Source organism: Coregonus lavaretus, assembly GCF_964263955.1.
Source record: "Coregonus lavaretus genome assembly, chromosome: 19".
Taxonomy (NCBI): domain Eukaryota; kingdom Metazoa; phylum Chordata; class Actinopteri; order Salmoniformes; family Salmonidae; genus Coregonus; species Coregonus lavaretus.
This window is the reverse complement of record NC_140006.1, coordinates 32,640,891-32,660,077: the sequence shown is the minus strand read 5'-3', so window position 1 is coordinate 32,660,077 and position 19,187 is coordinate 32,640,891. Positions and strand designations below refer to the sequence as shown.

The following is a 19,187-nucleotide window of genomic DNA, read 5'->3' as shown; positions in this document are numbered from 1 at the left end:
GTGTGTGTGTGTGTGTGGATGCATGCCATTGGCATCAGACTGTACTACTTTCTCACATTGTCTGCAGGGATGGGACGGATGCATAGCAACGGCCAGTGATAGCGACTGCAAGTGCTACATCTACACATACAAGCGTATCTGCTAACCACCAACAGACAGACACGTATATATATATATATTATAGCAGACTACCATCTGCTGCTGTTCTGTTGATTTGGTGAAAGTGTGTGTGTGGTTGTGTGTGTGTGTGTGTGTGTGTGTGTGTGTGTGTGTGTGTGTGTGTGTGTGTGTGTGTGTGTGTGTGTGTGTGTGTGTGTGTATGTGTGTGTGTGTGTGTGTGTGTGTGTGTGTGTGTGTGTGTGTGTATGTGTGACTCTATACCATCTGCGGCCTCAGATATCACTGAAATATACATGAAACCATACATTTCCTCTGCAATGTTTTTGATGAAGAAAACAACATTTAAACAGTATCATTCTGTATATGTTTTGTTAAAAAATGCATTCATTTGAACAGTTAAAATGAGTTGACAATTATGTATCGTAATGACCAATCTGTTAGCCTGAGGACTCATGCTAAATTCTTCCTCTGCTCCATCGTTCGCTACATACTTTATTTAGTCTGAGACTGCCATTATTGAAGTTGTTTGTGGTGACGAGGGGCACGAGGGGCGTTGTACAAAATAAACTAATCAGCGATTGGATCATTTCTAACCAATCAGCATCAAAGCCCTTGACGAAATTGCTGATTATATTATTATTATGATTATTATATTATTATATATTATATTATAATTATAAATTGCCAAACCTACGCTATACCCACGTGTGTTCTGGCTCTGGCCCCACCCATCCGTTTCTGAACCAATCAGATGGCCGCATGGGGGGGGGGGGTACTCAGATCCAGACTGATAACTAACGTCCATTCATAGCGTTTGGCCTGAGCAAGAAGTCTGGGTAGCCGGGCAACCAAACTGTAACAACAGCATTAGTGTTGTAGTTGTTCAGTTACTACCGTGTTCTATTTTAAAATAGAAATAATAAATAATAAATCTCTTTGTCTATTACACAATACTTATTGGGTTTATGGTAGGCCCTAAATTAAGGCCCCTGATGACTATAGTATTTACTTTGTTATTACACATCTCTTGGGTCTTTTATATATGTTCTCACGCTTAAAGCGGCAATCTGCAATTAAACAATAATAAAGTAGACGCCCCGCAACTGTTTTGGTAAAAAGGAATGGGGCTAGAGAAATATCACCACTCTCAAATTAATAGACAGAGCTATGGATGCAAGGACTGCCATCCATCAGAGCAAAATTATAGTTTTAACCAAAGCCATATGTTTTGAGGCCATGTTTTGAGGCTATACAGTGTTTATTTACAATTACATTGTTAACTCCCGAGTGGCGCAGTGGTCTAAGGCACTGCATCGCATCCACTGGTTTGAATCCAGGCTCTGTCTTGGTGGCCGCGACCGATGTACCCATGGGGCGGCGTACAATTGGTCCAGGGTAGGGGAGGGAATGGCCGGCAGGGATGTAGCTCAGTTGGTAGAGCATGGCGTTTGCAACGCCAGGGTTGTGGGTTCGATTCCCACGGGGGGCCAGTATGAAAAGAAATAATAATAATAATGTATGCACTCACTAACTGTAAGTCGCTCTGGATAAGAGCGTCTGTAAAAATGAGTAAAACAAGCTGATATTTTGGGTTCTGATGGGATACGACAGTTGAACTAAGCTAATGAGGCATCTACAGACCCCTTTCTGTGTTTGCAAACATTGCCACACGAGGGTGATACGAGCAAGTTGGTGGCAGAACAAGGGGGAGTTCTTATAGAAAGCCTCTATTTATATGTTGCTTATGAGTGCATTTCACACTACTTTTGGATTAAAATTGGATTTTAAGGCTCGTATGAATGTCCTGCTTAATATAGTGTTTGTGTCATCATCGCAACTCAACTGCATTATACTTTTCAAAAACACTTCAACATCAACAAGTAAAATGGCTCTTTGGCTAGCTTTTGCTACAGCCTATGTCAATGAGCATTAGCATTCGAGCTAACAACTGCTGCATCCAAAATAGTTATTTTGCAAAGATCACAACCAAATAAAATCTTAGCGACTGTTCAAGCAAGAATCAAAACATAATTGTAAGCGTATGAGAACCACCAAAAGTTATTTTGTTTAGAAGTAATAAAACTTAAATCTAGGCTATGTTGAATGGGCGCAGATGGCGATGGCGTTCTTACTGCCGCCAAGAGTCGAACGCATCTGTGCGTGACGTCAGTGTGTCGTGTACTGGAAAGGGGTCTATAATCATTAATTTAAAAGTCTACAAATGTATGTAACAACTGCAGATTGACCCTTTAAAGAGCTTGATGATTTCTGATTCCCATGTCATATCTGCAGCAAAAGGCGAGACAACAACATGTGATTGTGGCTCTGCATGTTTTAACATGGGTCAATCTGTAGTATCAATAGCATCCAAATGACCTGCCAGAATATCAGTGAGAAGTATGGAGACAGACAAGACCCGCTGAGGGACGGAAAATGATTTTAATTTGCGCCCTGATGAGTGGGAGGAAGGGTGGATAGAGGGAAATAAGTGTTGATCAGCTTTGGCTGGGAGAAATAGATGGATCTATTCTGGTCCCAGATCGGTTTGTGCTGTCTTGCCAAGTGCCAACTGACAGCAATGGAGTTGGCAAGACAGCACAAACAGAGCTGGAGCCAGGCTAAGATGGATCGCTCTCTCAAAGTTTTGCATTGAATACATAAACTGAGGAAGTAAGATTATTAGGAGGTCACAGTCAGAAGAGAGGGAAACACACTTGAGACAATGTGTGAAATGCCCTAATAGCAAGTCTCTTTCCAATTAATATGAGCATTGTGGAGTATTAGAGAAAAATAGAAAAATATGCACATCCAACTAATCAGGTGCAGGACAGAAAAATGTATCAAAGAAAAAAGGAATGTCTGCAACTCTGGTATGATCCCATGGTGATATAATCAGACGCACAACAAGGACAACGTTTCGACCTGACGAAGATCCAACTCAGATCTAAACATTGTCCTTGTTGTGCATCTGTTGAAATCACCATGGGAGCGTACCAGAGTTGTGGACATTCCTTTTTTCATTGTGGAGTATTCTCATTGCATTCAGTGGGCTATCCAAACCTCAAGTGTATCTTTACTTTCCGCTGGGTCAAAGTATTTGGTAGTGAGTGGCTGAGTAGCCAGGCCCATGTCAGGAGTTGCAAAGTGCCAACTCACTCTCTCCCCTTTTGTTCTTGCATGATGTCAGTGCAAGAAGAATGAGTTACTGACCTACCCTAGTAGAGAGAGGAAAGAATGCATGCAGTAAATGTGTGACTTCTTTCATGCTCTATGTTCCATAGAATATCCCATATTCCATGGTCCATATTCTTTGAGCTTTAGAACTACCATTATTGTGTGTTTCTTATTATCTTCACATTGCCAAACAATTTATGCTATAGAAATAGTCATGCTATCCTGATGATAATGGCTAGACTTGTATAACAGTGTATAAACAGCTTATAGTGATCCATGCATCCCTCCTCTTATCCTGGCAACTATTGGTTAAAAGGGTTGCAGCCTCTGGATGACAGGGCTTTTACATAAGGATGAGATTGAAACACACTACATTATGTACACAACACCTGCTCCTTAATCAGTGCCAAGTATACTATGTTTCCCCTAAGCTTGTGCTGACAAATGCACACAGGAAAATATTGATTTATAATGTATAACAGTGAATACTGTACTTCTTATTCAGGGCCTTAGCTACATATAATAATATATATTTTTTAAGAACTCAGTCGGGGTCTCAAAATACTGTTGAGAGTTAGTTTAGTAGAATACACAAGGTGCAATTTCGAAACTTGCATCAGCAGTTCTCCTATGCTATCACCATGCATGGATTTGGTTAAACAATTCCCCCACATTGACAATACACACATTTGTATAACCGTTAGATAACAGCCAGTCGTTTGAGCCTCTGTGACCACCGACAGCGCTCCATTCAACTACTACAGTCTCTCGTAGTGATTCGACCACACTCCTTGCACGCTGGTTGTGGCCATGGGATTCCACGTGAGCGGCGATGAACTCCTTATAAATTATAAAGAGACTGGAGTCGTTTTTCACCAATGGTCGTGCGTCTCGGGCTGTTTCCATATACTTGCCATGGAAACACAATTACCTGAGCCAATGAACGCAGGGTAGTAGTTGGCGATTGCTGGTGCTAAGGGAGGAGCTAAAAATGAGGTCACTACAAAGTTCTCGGGATACTGTGAGGAAAGTCGAACGCTAGGCGCTAGGCAGAGATGTACGGTGTGTCAAACCAAAGCCTGAATTAACGGTAAGCAAGATAAAACGAATCGTTTTGAAAACTAACAGACGTCTTTGAACTCACAGAAAATGATCTACTTTAACTGGCAGGTTGGTGAATTTGTGATATTTTTGTTGGCTCCTATGGTTTGGGGTTTGTGGGTGATTTTCAACTGTATAGCGAAAGCCTACATCTTCGAAACTCTGGGAGTGGTCAGAGCATATATACATCTTTATTATAACACGGTTTGGTGGGTTTTACAGACCTTTTAAATTATTTAAAAGGAGTTTGAAAGTTGCATTGCATGACTGTCAGTGTGCGGGTCATAGTGGTACAGTAAGCCCTGCCCACTGACATCAGTGTTAGGAACGCTCCTTATAAGTCTAAGGCTAGAAGACTATACGCAGCCTGTGCCATAGACAATACATAGAAACAATTATGCAAAAACAATAACAAATGTTTTTGCCCTCTGTGTGATCAAGCTTGAGTGAGGATGAGTGATCAGTCATCATTGCATGTGTCAGAGATCTTTCAAAAACATGCTTAGTGCATTGAAAGGGCAGTCTATTGCGGTGTTGACTGGCAGTGAAACATTGGTACAAAACATGATGAATTGATCAGGTGGCTGGTTTAATTGTTTCAAGCCAGACAGTGGCTGGGTGCCTTGCAGTGCTGTTTTATAACACATTCATTAGGCCTACATGAAAAAGCGCCACCGCATGGAGCCTGTATTGTAAACAGTTCTTAGTAATCTTTAGCCTACTAAACAATCATCGCTGTGTCTGGTTTTCCAATTTTATGTGATTTTGCTTTGCTAGAATACAGAGACACAATCATAAGGTCAATGGCATGGAGGAGGATGAACTTTCTTTGTTCACCCGAAATTGCTGCCCACAGTCCACCTGGTCGTGCTGCTGCTCCAGTTTCAACTCTTCTACCCTGACCTTTTCACCAGACTTGCTACCATGTCCCAGACCTGCTGTTTTCAACTCTCTCTCTACCACACCTGCTATTTCAACCTATAAATGCCCGGCTATGAAAAGCCAAGTGACATTTACTCCTGATGTACTGACCTGATGCAACCTCTACAACCACTGTGATTATTATTTGACCCTGCTGGTCATCTTAGAACGTTTGAACATCTTGGAGAAAAATCTGTCTTTAATGCTGTTTGGGATTTAGGCTGGGTTTCTGTATAGCACTTTGTGACATCTGCTGATGTAAAAAGGGCTTTATAAATACATTTGATTGATTGATTAGGCTTTAGTAATAATAGCCTACTTACTAAGATGTCTAACATTTACAAACAAGTTAGATTATTTGTACATTTTGAAATTATATTTTGATTCATTCAATGTTGATTCATTGAAGTGTTTAAACTAAATGGCACAGTGTCCTCACCTACTTATTTATATTATTTATAATATTATGTATACACAATTTATTAAATGAACCTCCTAATCCGAAATGTTTGTGAAAGGCATACAGTAAAACCACATAGGCACAATAGGCTACACATGTGCACTAGGGGCTAGTTTCCCTTACCTCAGACCTTCTGCTTAACGATACCCAGTACTACATGATTGTTCTCCAATACGTTTTTTTGGAATATTTACAGTGGCAACACTTTACAAGTATAATTTCTGTGTTACTACTACATGGTAATAGTACTTACCAGTGTTCTAGTTTGTTTTAAATGAACATACAAATGAGGGAGTGCACCAGTGGAAAGTACTGCATAAGTAAATGTCTTAATTACTACCGTATAACAGGGTTATTACTTCATATAAAAGGTTATTGCTTAGTATAACAGGGTTATTGCTACCCCTTGACTTTTTCCACTTTTTGTTACGTTACAGCCTTATTCTAAAATTGATTATATCACATTTACATAAGTATTCAGACCCTTTACTCAGTATTTTGTTGAAGCACCTTTGTCAGAAATTACAGCCTCAAATCTTCTTGGGTATGACACTACAAGCTTGGCACACCTGTATTTGGTGAGTTTCTCCCATTCTTCTCTGCAGGTCCTCTCAAGCTCTGTCAGGTTGGATGGGGAGCGTTGCTGCACAGCTATTTTCAGGTCTCTCCAGAGTTGTTCGATCGGGTTCAAGTCCGGGCTCTGGCTGGGCCACTCAAGGACATTCAGAGACTTGTCCCAAAGCCACTCCTGCATTGTCTTGGCTGTGTGCTTAGGGTCGTTGTCCTGTTGGAAGGTAAACCTTCGCCCCAGTCTGAGGTCCTGAGCGCTCTGGAGCAGGTTTTCATCAAGGATCTCTCTGTAGTTTGCTCCGTTCATCTTTACCTCGATCCTGACTAGTCTCCCAGTCCCTTCCGCTGAAAAACACCCCCACAGCATGATGCTGCCACCACCATGCTTCACCGTAGGGATGGTGCCAGGTTTCCTCCAGACGTGACGCTTGGCATTCAGGCCAAAGAGTTGAATCTTGGTTTCATCAGACCAGAGAATCTTGTTTCTCATGATCTAAGAGTCTTTAGGTGCCTTTTGGCAAACTCCAAGTGGGCTGTCATGTGCTTTATACTGAGGAGTGGCTTCCGTCTGGCCACTCTACCATAAAGGCCTGATTGGTGGAGTACTGCAGAGATGGTTGTCCTTCTGGAAGGTTCTCCCATCTCCACAGAGGAACTCTAGAGCTCTGTCAGAGTGACCATCGGGTTCTTGGTCACCTCCCTGACCAAGGCCCTTCTCCCGCGATTGCTCAGTTTGGTCGGGCGGCCAGCTCTAGGAAGAGTCTTGGTGGTTCCAAACTTCTTCCATTTAAGAATGATGGAGGCCACTGTGTTCCTGGGGACCTTCAATGCTGCAGAAATGTTTTGGTACCCTTCCCCAGATCTGTGCCTCTAATCAATTGTACTATTATGTGTGTTTTTTCACGTTATTTGAAATTTATTCTGTACATAATGTTTCTGCCATTGTCTCTTATAACCAAAAAGAGCTTCTGGATATCAGGACAGTGATTACTCACCTCGTATTGGACGAAGATTTTTTCTTCAACGAGTCGGACGCGAAGGATATCCTACAGACACCCGACAAGGCCCAAATCCCCGTCATTCGCAGGAGAAAGAGACGGAGATATCGTGGACGTAGGTCAGGGTGCCTCGTAAGGATCCGACGGCGAGCGAGTAAACTGCCTCTTCCATCAATCCTATTAGCCAATCTTGAAATCATTGGAAAATAAATTAGATGACCTACGATTACGCTTATCCTACCAATGGGACATTAAAAACTGTAATATCTTATGTTTCACCGAGTCGTGGCTGAACGACGACATGGACAACATACAGCTACCGGGCTATACGCTACATCGGCAGGATAGAACGGCTGACTCCGGTAAGACAAGGGGTGGCGGTCTGTGTATATTTGTAAACAACAGCTGGTGCACAAAATCAAATACTAAGGAAGTCTCAAGGTTTTGCTCGCCTGAGGTAGAGTATCATATGATAAGCTGTAGACCACACTATTTACCAAGAGAGTTTTCATTTATATTTTTCATAGCTGTCTATTTACCACCACAAACCAATGCTGGCATTAAGATTGCACTCAATTAACTGTATAAGGCCATAACTAAACAGGAAAACGCTCATCCAGAGGCAGCGCTCCTAGTGGCCGGGGACTTTAATGCAGGGAAACTTAAATCCGTTCTACCTAATTTCTACCAGCATGTGCAACCAGAGGGGAAAAAAACTATAGACCACCTTTACTCCACACACAGAGACGCATACAAAGCTCTCCCTCGCCCTCCATTTGGCAAATCTGACTATAACTCTATCCTCCTGATTCCTGCTTATAAGCAAAAACTAAAGCAGGAAGCACCAGTGACTCGGTTAATAAAAAAGTGGTAAGATGACGCAGATGCTAAGCTACAGGACTGTAGCTATGCCCTCCGACGAACCATCAAACAGGCAAAGAGTCAATACAGGACTAAGATTGAATCGTACTACACCGGCTCTGACGCTCGTCGGATGTGGCAGGGCTTGAAAACTATTACAGACTACAAAGGGAAGCACAGCTGCGAGCTGCCCAGTGACACAAGCCTACCAGACAAGCTAAACCTCTTCTATGCTCGCTTCGAGGCAAGCAACACTGAAGCATGCATGAGAGCACCAGCTGTTCCGGATGACTATGTGATCACGCTCTCCGTAGCCGATGTGAGTAAGACTTTTAAGCAGGTCAACATTCACAAGGCCTCAGGGCCAGACGGATTACCAGGACGTGTACTCCGAGCATGTGCTGACCAACTGGCAAGTGTCTTCACCGACATTTTCAACATGTCCCTGACTGAGTCTGTAATACCAACATGTTTCAAGCAGACCACCATAGTCCCCATGCCCAAGGACACTAATATAACCTTCCTAAATGACTACCGACCCGTAGCACTGACATCTGTAGCCATGAAGTGCTTTGAAAGGCTGGTCATGGCTCACATCAATACCATTATCCCAGAAACACTAGACCCACTTTAATTTGCATACCGTCCCAACAGATCCACAGATGATGCAATCTCTATTGCACTCCACACTGCCCTTTCCCACCTGGACAAGAGGAACACCTACGTGAGAATGCTATTCATTGACTACAGCTCAGCTTTCAACACCATAGTGCCCTCAAAGCTCATCACTAAGCTAAGGATCCTGGGACTAAACACCTCCCTCTGCAACTGGATCCTGGACTTCCTGACGGGCCGCCCCCAGGTGGTAAGGGTAGGTAACAACACATCTGCCACGCTGATCCTCAACACGGGGGCCCCTCAGGGGTGCGTGCTCAGTCCCCTCCTGTACTCCCTGTTCACCCATGACTGCATGGCCAGGCACGACTCCAACACCATCATTAAGTTTGCAGACGACACAACAGTGGTAGGCCTGATCACCGACAACGATGAGACAGCCTATAGGGAGGAGGTCAGAGACCTGGACGTGTGGTGCCAGGATAACAACCTCTCCCTCAACGTGACCAAGACAAAGGAGATGATTGTGGACTACAGGAAAAAAAAGAGGACTGAGCACGCCCCCATTCTCATTGACGGGGCTGTAGTGGAACAGGTTGGGAGCTTCAAGTTCCTTGGTGTCCACATCACCAACGAACTATCATGGTCCAAACACACCAAGACAGTCTTGAAGAGGGCACGACAAAGCCTATTCCCCCTCAGGAGACTGAAAAGATTTGGCATGGGTCCTCAGATCCTCAAAAGGTTCTACAGCTCCAGCATCGAGAGCATCCTGACTGGTTGCATCACCGCCTGGTATGGCAACTGCTCGGCCTCCGACCGCAAGGCACTACAGAGGGTAGTGCGTACGGCCCAGTACATCACTGGGGTCAAGCTTCCTGCCATCCAGGACCTCTATACCAGGCGGTGTCAGAGGAAGGCCCTCAAAATTGTAAAAGATTCCAGCCACCCTAGTCATAGACTGTTCTCTCTGCTACCGCACGGCAAGCGGTACCGGAGCGCCAAGTCTAGGTCCAAAAAGCTTCTCAACAGCTTCTAACCCCAAGTCATAAGACTCCTGAACAGCTAAATCATTGCTACCCGGACTATTTGCACCCCCACCCCATCTTTTTACGCTGCTGCTACTCTGTTAATTATTTATGCATAGTCACTTTAACTCTACCCACATGTACATATTACCTCAACTACCTAAACTAGCCGGTGCCCCCGCACATTGACTCTGCACCGGTACCCCAATGTATATAGCCTCCCTACTGTTATTTTATTTTACTTCTGCTCTTTTTTTCTCAACACTTTTTTGTTGTTGTTGTTTTATTTTAATTTTTTATTAAGAAATAAATGCATTGTTGGTTAAGGGCTGTAAGTAAGCATTTCACGGTAATGTCTACACCTGTTGTATTCGGCGAATGTGGCAAATACAATTTGATTTGATTTGATTTGATTTGACACAATCCTGTCTCGGAGCTCTACGGACAATTCCTTTGACCTCATTTTGCTCTGACATGCACTGTCAACTGTGGGACCTCATATAGACAGGTGTGTGCCTTTCCAAATCATGTCCAATCAATTTAATTTACAACAGCTGGACTCCAATCAAGTTGTAGAAACATCTCAAGGATGATCAATGGAAACAGGATGCTCAATTTTGAATCTCAAAGGGTCTGAATACTTATGTAAATCAGGTATTTCTGTTTTTTAGGTTTAATACATTTGCAAAAATGTCTAAAAGGCACAGATCTGGGGAAGGGTAACGAAAAATTTCTGCAGCATTGAAGGTAATTTGTGAAGGGTGAAAGTTTTGAGCTCAACGATGTTTGCACAGGACAGCAATGCTCTACCTCAGTCCATATGAAAAGCAAAGCTAAGTAAAGAGAGCATGAATGGTTATCAGTATAGGTTAATCAGTCTGGTGCCTGCTAATCTCCGCCACAAGGCAATGGCCTTGGCAACCGCCAACCACATACGTCACTCCATACATGCACGTCTGCACGGGTCTCCTAGAATAGAGTCTGTGATTGTATTACCTGCGCTACTGAACATTAGGGCTGTGACGATACCAGTATGGCAATATTTTTTCCATGGCAAAAATGAAAACACGAAGCAGACCAAACTCTTTGGTCCTTTAGGAACCTGCTGTATGTAAAATAATGTATGATATATCTAGGAAAATAAATACATGTGACTCTGGATGACAACATAATGATGTTTGTTTCCAACATTAGGGCTGTTTTCCTAGAGAAGTCAAATCCGCTTCGTGTTTTGTTTCCTTGCCCACGATACTAATGAGTATCGCAATACTGGTATCATCCCGGCCCTACTAAACATCAGTATGCCTCCCATAACCATGTTATCAACCCAGGATATTCAGCAACTGTCCTTAGAGATAAAAAATAGACCAATCCATAGTCTGGGTCTAATGGTAATCTCGTGAGGAGAGCACCTATGCAGAATCCCTTATCACCTGCTAGGATTTCCAGTGGGCCTGAGGGAAGGAACATTATCACTAGGATGTCATGGAGGAGAACACCGGAAACCTATAACGTATATCTCTCTCTCCTCCTGGACATGTTCCACTTGATAATATTGTCACAATGTTGTCACTCGACACAGATGTCCCACATCCAAGGGGCAGGATAAAGTTGATTTTCTTAAATATGGGAAGTAGCTAAAGTAAGATGCTCAAGGCAGTGAGATGATAATGTAATAAAGATATTGTGTAGAAAATGGGTCAGTGGTCTGACTGTTGGGTAGCTCAGTAAACAAATGGGTCAGTGGTCTGAGAGTTGGGTAGCTCAGTAAACAAATGGGTCAGTGGTCTGAGAGTTGGGTAGCTCAGTAAACAAATGGGTCAGTGGTCTGACTGTTGGGTAGCTCAGTAAACAAATGGGTCAGTGGTCTGACTGTTGGGTAGCTCAGTAAATATACGACCTCGTTCAGTGACAATAGTCCCATGATGACAGCACGTCTCCTGTCTCCAGCACGGAGTGGTTCAATCCAATATTGCTTTATGCTACAAGTTACTTTATTGACTACTAATGCAACACCATAAAGTTATGCTGATTATGTTTATCACCTTATACTAACAGTGGTAGGTTCAGCCAGAGGACAGCCCTACAGAGGTAGATATTGGCAGGCAGCCCAATGCATTACATGACTGATTGGGGGCGTTGTGTTGTTACATGACTGATTGGGGGCGTTGTGTTGTTACGTGACTGATGGGGGGCGTTGTGTTGTTACATGACTGATTGGGGGCATTGTGTCGTTCATGACTGATTGGGGGCATTGTGTCGTTCATGACTGATTGGGGGCATTGTGTCGTTCATGACTGATTCAGGGCATTGTTTCGCTACATGTCTGATTGGGGGCATTGTGTCGTTCATATGATGCTGCTCAGGGCAAAGTGAGGAGAGTGATACATCACTCACAGGGGGTTGGCTTTGAGGGCCAGTTTCCTGGACACAGATCAAGTCTTGGACTAAAAATGTCACTGTACTGTGTTACACCTGTTGTATCCTGTGCACGTGGCGAATAAACTCTGAAACTTGAAATATAACTAATGGCCGGCCAGTCATTTGCCACTTCTTCACACCTCATAGGTTCCTGCCAATGTGCCCATTACTCCACAGAGCAAAAAAAATTAACAGGAGTAGCCGCCTCGCCTGTTAGAACCAGTCTCTGCAGTAACAGACAGACGGTCCATAGTGCATTTTACTTCTGCCTCATGCCAGTCTCTCTCTGGGTCACCAGGTTATTCTGGGAACACACACACACACAAAGCCGTAATTCAATTGGTCAATTACAGAGAGGACAGTGTGTTGCATGAAGGCATGTGGACTTAGTACAGAGGATAGTTACTTTTCCACCACGGCCGTGCCAACTGCTGTTTATAGGACACTCTGGCTTGGTTTGGCACGTTTCATCTCTGTCAGGGGCTGGGAGACCCTTTGAAAGGATGGTGGAGTAGACTCATACACTGAGCTGGCCTGACTCTAGCCCTGTCTAGAGAAGTTACAGGTTCAACTGAGCTCCCCAGAGAGGGGAGAAAGGACAGGGGGCTACCCCAGTAAGGAGCACTGTCAGGTGGTTCCTCTTTGATGGACCATCCCCTGGCCTGGTCCTCACTTGGGTGGATCCCAGAGGTCTAGATAGAACTGGTATAGGAACTGGGATAGCCAATGTCTAGCTCTGTTGTGTTACAGGGCAGCAGACAGGGGCAGGTGTCACCTTTGGGGGTCTTGTCTAGGTGTTTCTTGTCTGATAGTTTCAAAGGAATTCTACTGTATCAAATTATATATTTGTTCCTGGGATTTATTTCATTGTGCATGGTTTGCTTAAATGGTTTTATCATTGTATGAAATAGTCACAACTCTAGTGTATAGCTAACTCACCCTCCTCTTCCTCTCTTCATTTACAGAAAACTCTCTGCAGCTCATCCATCCATTCTCTTTGGTGTCTTGTGGACAATGGGGTGATTAAGTTTTGCTTCCTCCATCCTCTACTCAGCACTTCTCTGGTTTAAACCCTCAACACACCACACCTCCCTCCTTATAATGTCGGAGGATTCAGACCCAGGCTGCAGCGCCATGGCTAGGGGGGCCTCCTCGTGTAGCTCCATGCCCAGGGGGGCCTCAGGGTGCAGCTCCATGCCCAGGCGGGCCTCAGGGTGCAGCTCCATGCCCAGGGGGGCCTCAGGGTGCAGCTCCATGCCCAGGGGGGCCTCAGGGTGCAGCTCCATGCCCAGGGGGGCCTCCTCGTGTAGCTCCATGCCCAGGGGGGCCTCAGGGTGCAGCTCCATGCCCAGGGGGGCCTCAGGGTGCAGCTCCATGGCCAGGGGGGCTTCAGGGTGCAGGTCCATGGCCAGGGGGGCCTCAGGGTGCAGCTCCATGCCCAAGGGGGCCTCAGGGTGCAGCTCCATGGCCAGGGGGGCCTCAGGGTGCAGGTCCATGGCCAGGGGGGCCTCAGGGTGCAGGTCCATGCCCAGGGGGGCCTCATGGTGCAGGTCCATGGCCCAGCTCCATTGTAGGAGCAGCTACGGCCAGGGTTGTCCAGACCTGGGTCTAGCCTCAGAGGGCAGTGATAGCAGTGGCCAGGACCCCTCGGCCTCACCCCACAGTGGCCGTAGGAGCGCCTGCTCACGTTCCTTCCACGAGGACGTGGAAATGAAGAGCAGTGGATCCAGCGGGACCGAGTCACATGGCAACGAGAGCCACAGAAGCCATGGAAACGAGAGTCACAGCACCGAGTCGACGGGTAGCTCCAATGGCAACAGCAAAGACTCGGCTCTCCTGGAGTCATCTGGGAGCAACAAACGGTCAGTGAGGGGGTGTGCTTTTATTGGTTTGTGGGAGGGGTTAGAGTAGACCACATTTCTAGATGGGTACCTTTTTACCAGTCTTAAGTTTTTACCAGTCTTAAGTTTTTACCAATCCTATTTTACCGGCACACATCAGACTACAAAGAGTTGACAGCATTAGTTGATCCAACACCACACATCATCAAAATCCCACTTAAATCCAAGGCTACATGCATTTCCTTTTTTTCATCCTCTGTTGTTGTGACTGCGTCCCCATTCTCTTCCTTTGACGTAGGTTGACATCAATATGACTCACTGGCAGCCCGTTCTGAAGCCGTTAGAGACGGTGGCTGTCTTTCATATTGTATCAGGGTCCCTCCATTCCTCTATTATCCTCTCTGCTGGCACATGCTGGTCCACATCAGACATGCCCTAGATACTGACTTCACCACCCTAATGACACACTGCCCCCTCCTTATTCCTCAGTAACTGGGCTGAAAACACCTCGAAAAAACACTATTTGAAGACAAAGGCACTGTAGCACATCTTGATTGTGTGAAACTTCTTGTTAAAAGCAAAGAGTGATCGAGGTCATTTTTCGCTGAGAGGTCCCAGTACTTGTGCGTCATATGGTGAAGTTGTCTTTCGCTTCCTGTCTCCACACAATACAGTATGTGCCTGTCAGCTCCGCTGTAACAGTGGGGAGGCCTACAGCTGCTCTTAGTGTCATTATCTAATTAGCTTATACTATTAACCTACATCTATAATTAGTTGCCACCGTTTGCCAGACTAATCTGTTAATGCCAAAAGCAGATGCCGCTGATACTGTAGGTGGCTCTCTTTTATATAATTAGATCTCTAAAATCTTAGAGCGGCTATTTCTAAATGTGATTTATATTCTGAGCTACTTAAGCTTGCTATTTAAATACACCTGAGTTATATTTGACGGGTTGGCTGTCTTCAGCAGCTGTTTATAGCCTTTGGATGTATTAGCGCTCTTGCTAAGCCTGTAGGCTAATGCCTGTGACCCAAAAACACACATTGGCTCATACTTACTACAGATTCTCATACACACATTAACGCACACACACCACACACACACACACACACACACACACACACGCACACACATACACACACACACACACTCCAGTTTACTGGGCCAAAACCTGTGGCATGGTCCAGTCTTTGCTTCCAAAAGACACAATAGAGTACCACAGTATCAGTCATAATACTCATAAAACCTAGTGGTCAAACAGAAAAATGGTTCCAATCATTTTTCCACCATTAATTTTTCCCATAGGGGATTTTAGAAACACTTAAAATAAGAGCTGTGTTTTGTGTAGGCTTACCCTGGCGTGACGTTTTGATAACCGTGTAAATCTCTCTAGGACAATGTGACTTTTATCAATATATTCCCCCCCCCCCAAAAAAAAAAAAAATAACTACAAATGCCATGATGATCTGGACGAGACTGCCGAATCGAGGCAAAGGTAAGAATCTCTGGATTAACTATCTAATGTTAGCTACAGTGCCTTGCAAAAGTATTCATCCCCATTGGCATTTTTCCTGTTTTGTTGCATTACAACCTGTAATTTAAATTGATTTTTATTTGGATTTCATGTAATGGACATACACAAAATAGTCAAAATTGGTGAAGTGAAATTTAAAAAAAAAACTTGTTTCAAAACATTATACAAAATAAATAACGGAAATGTGGTGCGTGCAAATGTATTCACCCCCTTTGCTATGAAGCCCCTAAATAAGATCTGGTGCAACCAATTACCTTCAGAAGTCACATAATTAGTTAAATAAAGTGTCACATGATCTGTCACATGATCTCAGTATATATACACCTGTTCTGAAAGGCCCCAGAGTCTGCAACACCACTAAGCAAGTGGCACCACCAAGCGGCACCATGAAGACCAAGGAGCTCTCCAAACAGGTCAGGGACAAAGTTGTGGAGAAGTACAGATCAGGGTTGGGTTATAAAAACATATCCGGAACGTTGAACATCCCACAGAGCACCATTAAATCCATTAATAAAAAATTGAAAGAATATGGCACCACAACAAACCTGCCAAACAACCAAAACTCACGGACCAGGCAAGGAGAGCATTAATCAGAGAGGCAACAAAGAGACCAAAGATAACCTGCAAAGCTCCACAGTGGAGATTGGAGTATCTGTCCATAGGACCACTTTAAGCCGTACACTCCACAGAGCTAGGCTTTACAGAAGAGCGGCCAGAAAAAAGCCATTGCTTAAAGAAAAAATAAGCAAACACGTTTGGTGTTCGTCAAAAGGCATGTGGGAGACTCCCCAAACATGGAAGAAGGTACTCTGGTCAAAAATTGAGCTTTTTGGCCATCAAGGAAAACGCTATGTCTGGCGCAAACCAATACCTCTCATCACCCCGAGAACACCATCCCCACAGTGAAGCATGGTAGTGGCAGCATCATGCTGTGGGGATGTTTTTCATCAGCAGGGACTGGGAAACTGGTCAGAATTGAAAGAATGATGGATAGCGCTAAATACAGGGAAATTCTTGAGGGAAACCTGTTTCAGTCTTCCAGAGATTTGAGACTGGGACGGAGGTTCACCTTCCAGCAGGACAATGACCCTAAGCATACTGCTAAAGCAACACTCGAGTGGTTTAAGGGGAAACATTTAAATGTCTTGGAATGGCCTAGTTAAAGCCCAGACCTCAATCCCATTGAGAATCTGTGGTATGACTTAAAGATTGCTGTACACCAGTGGAACCCATCCAACTTGAAAGAGCTGGAGCAATTTTGCCTTGAAGAATGGGAAAAGATCCCAGTGGCTAGATGTGCCAAGCTTATAGAGACATACCCCAAGAGACTTGCTGCAAAAGGTGGCTCTACAATGTGTTGACTTTGAATAGTTATGCACGCTCAAGTTTTCTGTCTTTTTCTTGTTTGTTTCACAATAAAAAATATTTTGAATCTTCAAAGTGGTAGGCATGTTGTGTAAATCAAATGATACAAACCCCCCAAAAATCAATTTTAATTCCAGAGATTGAAACAGCATAGATACCTGAGATTGAAACAGCATAGAATTTCCCTGGCATCCTCTGTGGAGTTAGCCTGGTTGCCAGTCTCTGTTCAACTATTACATTCCACTCCTTGTACTCTGTGTCATTTGCCAAAGATGGAGTACAAGGAGTGGAATGTTACAGAGACTGGTACCCAGACTACTGCAGAGTGGATGGGGAAAACAAAAAGATAAATTTAATTTTTAAGAGCTGCTCCGGTATCCATGTACCATTGTAGCATTGTACCCTCCTGAACACAATAAAAGTAGAACAAGCCATTGTACCAGATGGGAAAATAAATGAACCCACTCATTTCATGCAAAACTCAATGACTTTGTTTTGCTATTTCATTTCATAGAATTTTGTGGAAAATACCCTCTTCGTCATGAATGTGAAATCCACTTATTGTCCATGATTGAGGAATTTAATCATTCATCAATAGATGCATACGTATATACGGTAGTAGCTATGGAGTCTATTTTTAGTGTAGCACTTTGGCTTATAACAATTTCATTCTAGTGGTTTGAAACAATTCTCAATGAAAACATGTTACTTTATGTCATTAATAATCTCTCTGTGTCTGTCTGTCTCCCCAGCTCTAACTCCCACAGCCCCTCTCCTCCCAGTAGTTCCAATGCCTTCAGCCTGCTGAGTTCTGAGCAGGACAACCCCTCCACCAGCGGCTGCAGTAGTGAGGAGTCAGCTAAGGCCAAGACCCAGAAGGAGCTTCTCAGGACCCTCAAGGAGCTCAAGCGCCACCTTCCTTCTGACAAGAGGAACAAGGGCAACAAGTCCAGCTCCCTCAACACCCTGAAATACGCCCTGCGCTGTGTCAAACAGGTGGAAGGTAAGAGACAACCCAACCGCAAAGCATTCTGGGTAGTAGGACTGAACATATGATTTGATTATGTATTTAGCATCATTACATTATAGTTTGTTGTTGTCTAATGTATCTTAAAAGGCCAATACGAAACCAATGTGTGTTTGTGTTGTTATGTTTCAGCCAATGAGGAGTACTACAAGCTGTTGATGACCAATGACAGTCAGCCGTCCGGCCTGGATGTCTCCTCTTACACCATCAAGGAGATAGACAGCATCACCTCAGAGTACACCCTCAAAAACAATGTAAGTTACTATCACCCTATTTCCTCTGAATACACCTTCAAAGCATGACAAATAGCCAATTTTACCTTAAATACATAAACCAGTTGTAAACAGAACCCAACAATACCAAAATACATTAATAGCGTGACTCATTGTCATACCCACACCTGTGTCCATCTCTGACCTTATTTGACATACAGTGTCTGACCAACAACAGATCAGATATCCCAGTGATTAGGAATAATCCACACTTGCAGCTGTGGGTGTGTACTGTATATGCATGTTTTTCTCACACCTGTCCCTGTGTGTCCCTCCAGGACATCTTTGCGGTAGCGATATCTCTGATCACAGGGAAGATCGTCTACATCTCAGACCAGGCTGCCTCCATCCTCAACTGTAAAAGGGGCGTCTTCAAGGACGCTAAGTTTGTGGAGTTCTTGACTCCCCAGGACGTCAGTGTTTTCTACAGCTTCACCACGCCCTACCGCCTGCCCTCCTGGAACATTTGCACCGGAGCAGGTAGCTAACACCCCTCTTTAATTTATAACCTTTTATAGACAGTCTATGAACAGTTTTAGCTACATCATGCACAAAAGGCTTAAGGTAGGATGGAAAAAGAGAACATGCTTGTTTACCCATTACACCTGGCTTTAAGAGTGGTCCCCCCATCCTAATGATAGTGAATCATTCTTTTGAAATGTATAGCGTCCTTTCGAGACACTCAAAACCCTTTACAAGCAAATCCCATGTATTTATAATGATCGAAAAACAAATTAATTTCAAACAGCACACGCTAAGCCGTTGCTAGGAAAACATGAAAACATTTACCTGGATTTGAGGCTAGTCGCCCTACCCTAGTCAGCCATGCTAAACAATACAAATCAATGGCAGATCCCTAAAGCCAGGTAATACAGAGG

The 19,187-nt window shown here is 44.1% G+C and overlaps 1 protein-coding gene across 5 annotated transcripts in view; it reads left to right on the top strand.

Annotated features, from left to right (window-relative positions):
• Positions 1-4,319: 4,319 nt before the first annotated feature.
• LOC311146694 (period circadian protein homolog 2-like) overlaps positions 4,320-19,187 on the top strand; it is a 31,522-nt gene continuing 16,654 nt past the window's right edge. For 4 of the 5 annotated variants that reach the window (XM_084183242.1, XM_084183243.1, XM_084183240.1 and 1 more), the window contains exons 1-5: positions 4,333-4,464; positions 13,235-14,131; positions 17,763-18,013; positions 18,170-18,291; positions 18,588-18,789. In XM_084183242.1, the coding sequence (XP_084039368.1) occupies positions 13,371-14,131; positions 17,763-18,013; positions 18,170-18,291; positions 18,588-18,789 (1,336 nt within the window). In that variant the 5' untranslated portion in view covers positions 4,333-4,464; positions 13,235-13,370. Of the gene's footprint in view, positions 4,465-13,234; positions 14,132-17,762; positions 18,014-18,169; positions 18,292-18,587; positions 18,790-19,187 lie in introns of all 5 variants that reach the window. The other variant, XM_084183241.1, reaches the window with a different exon arrangement.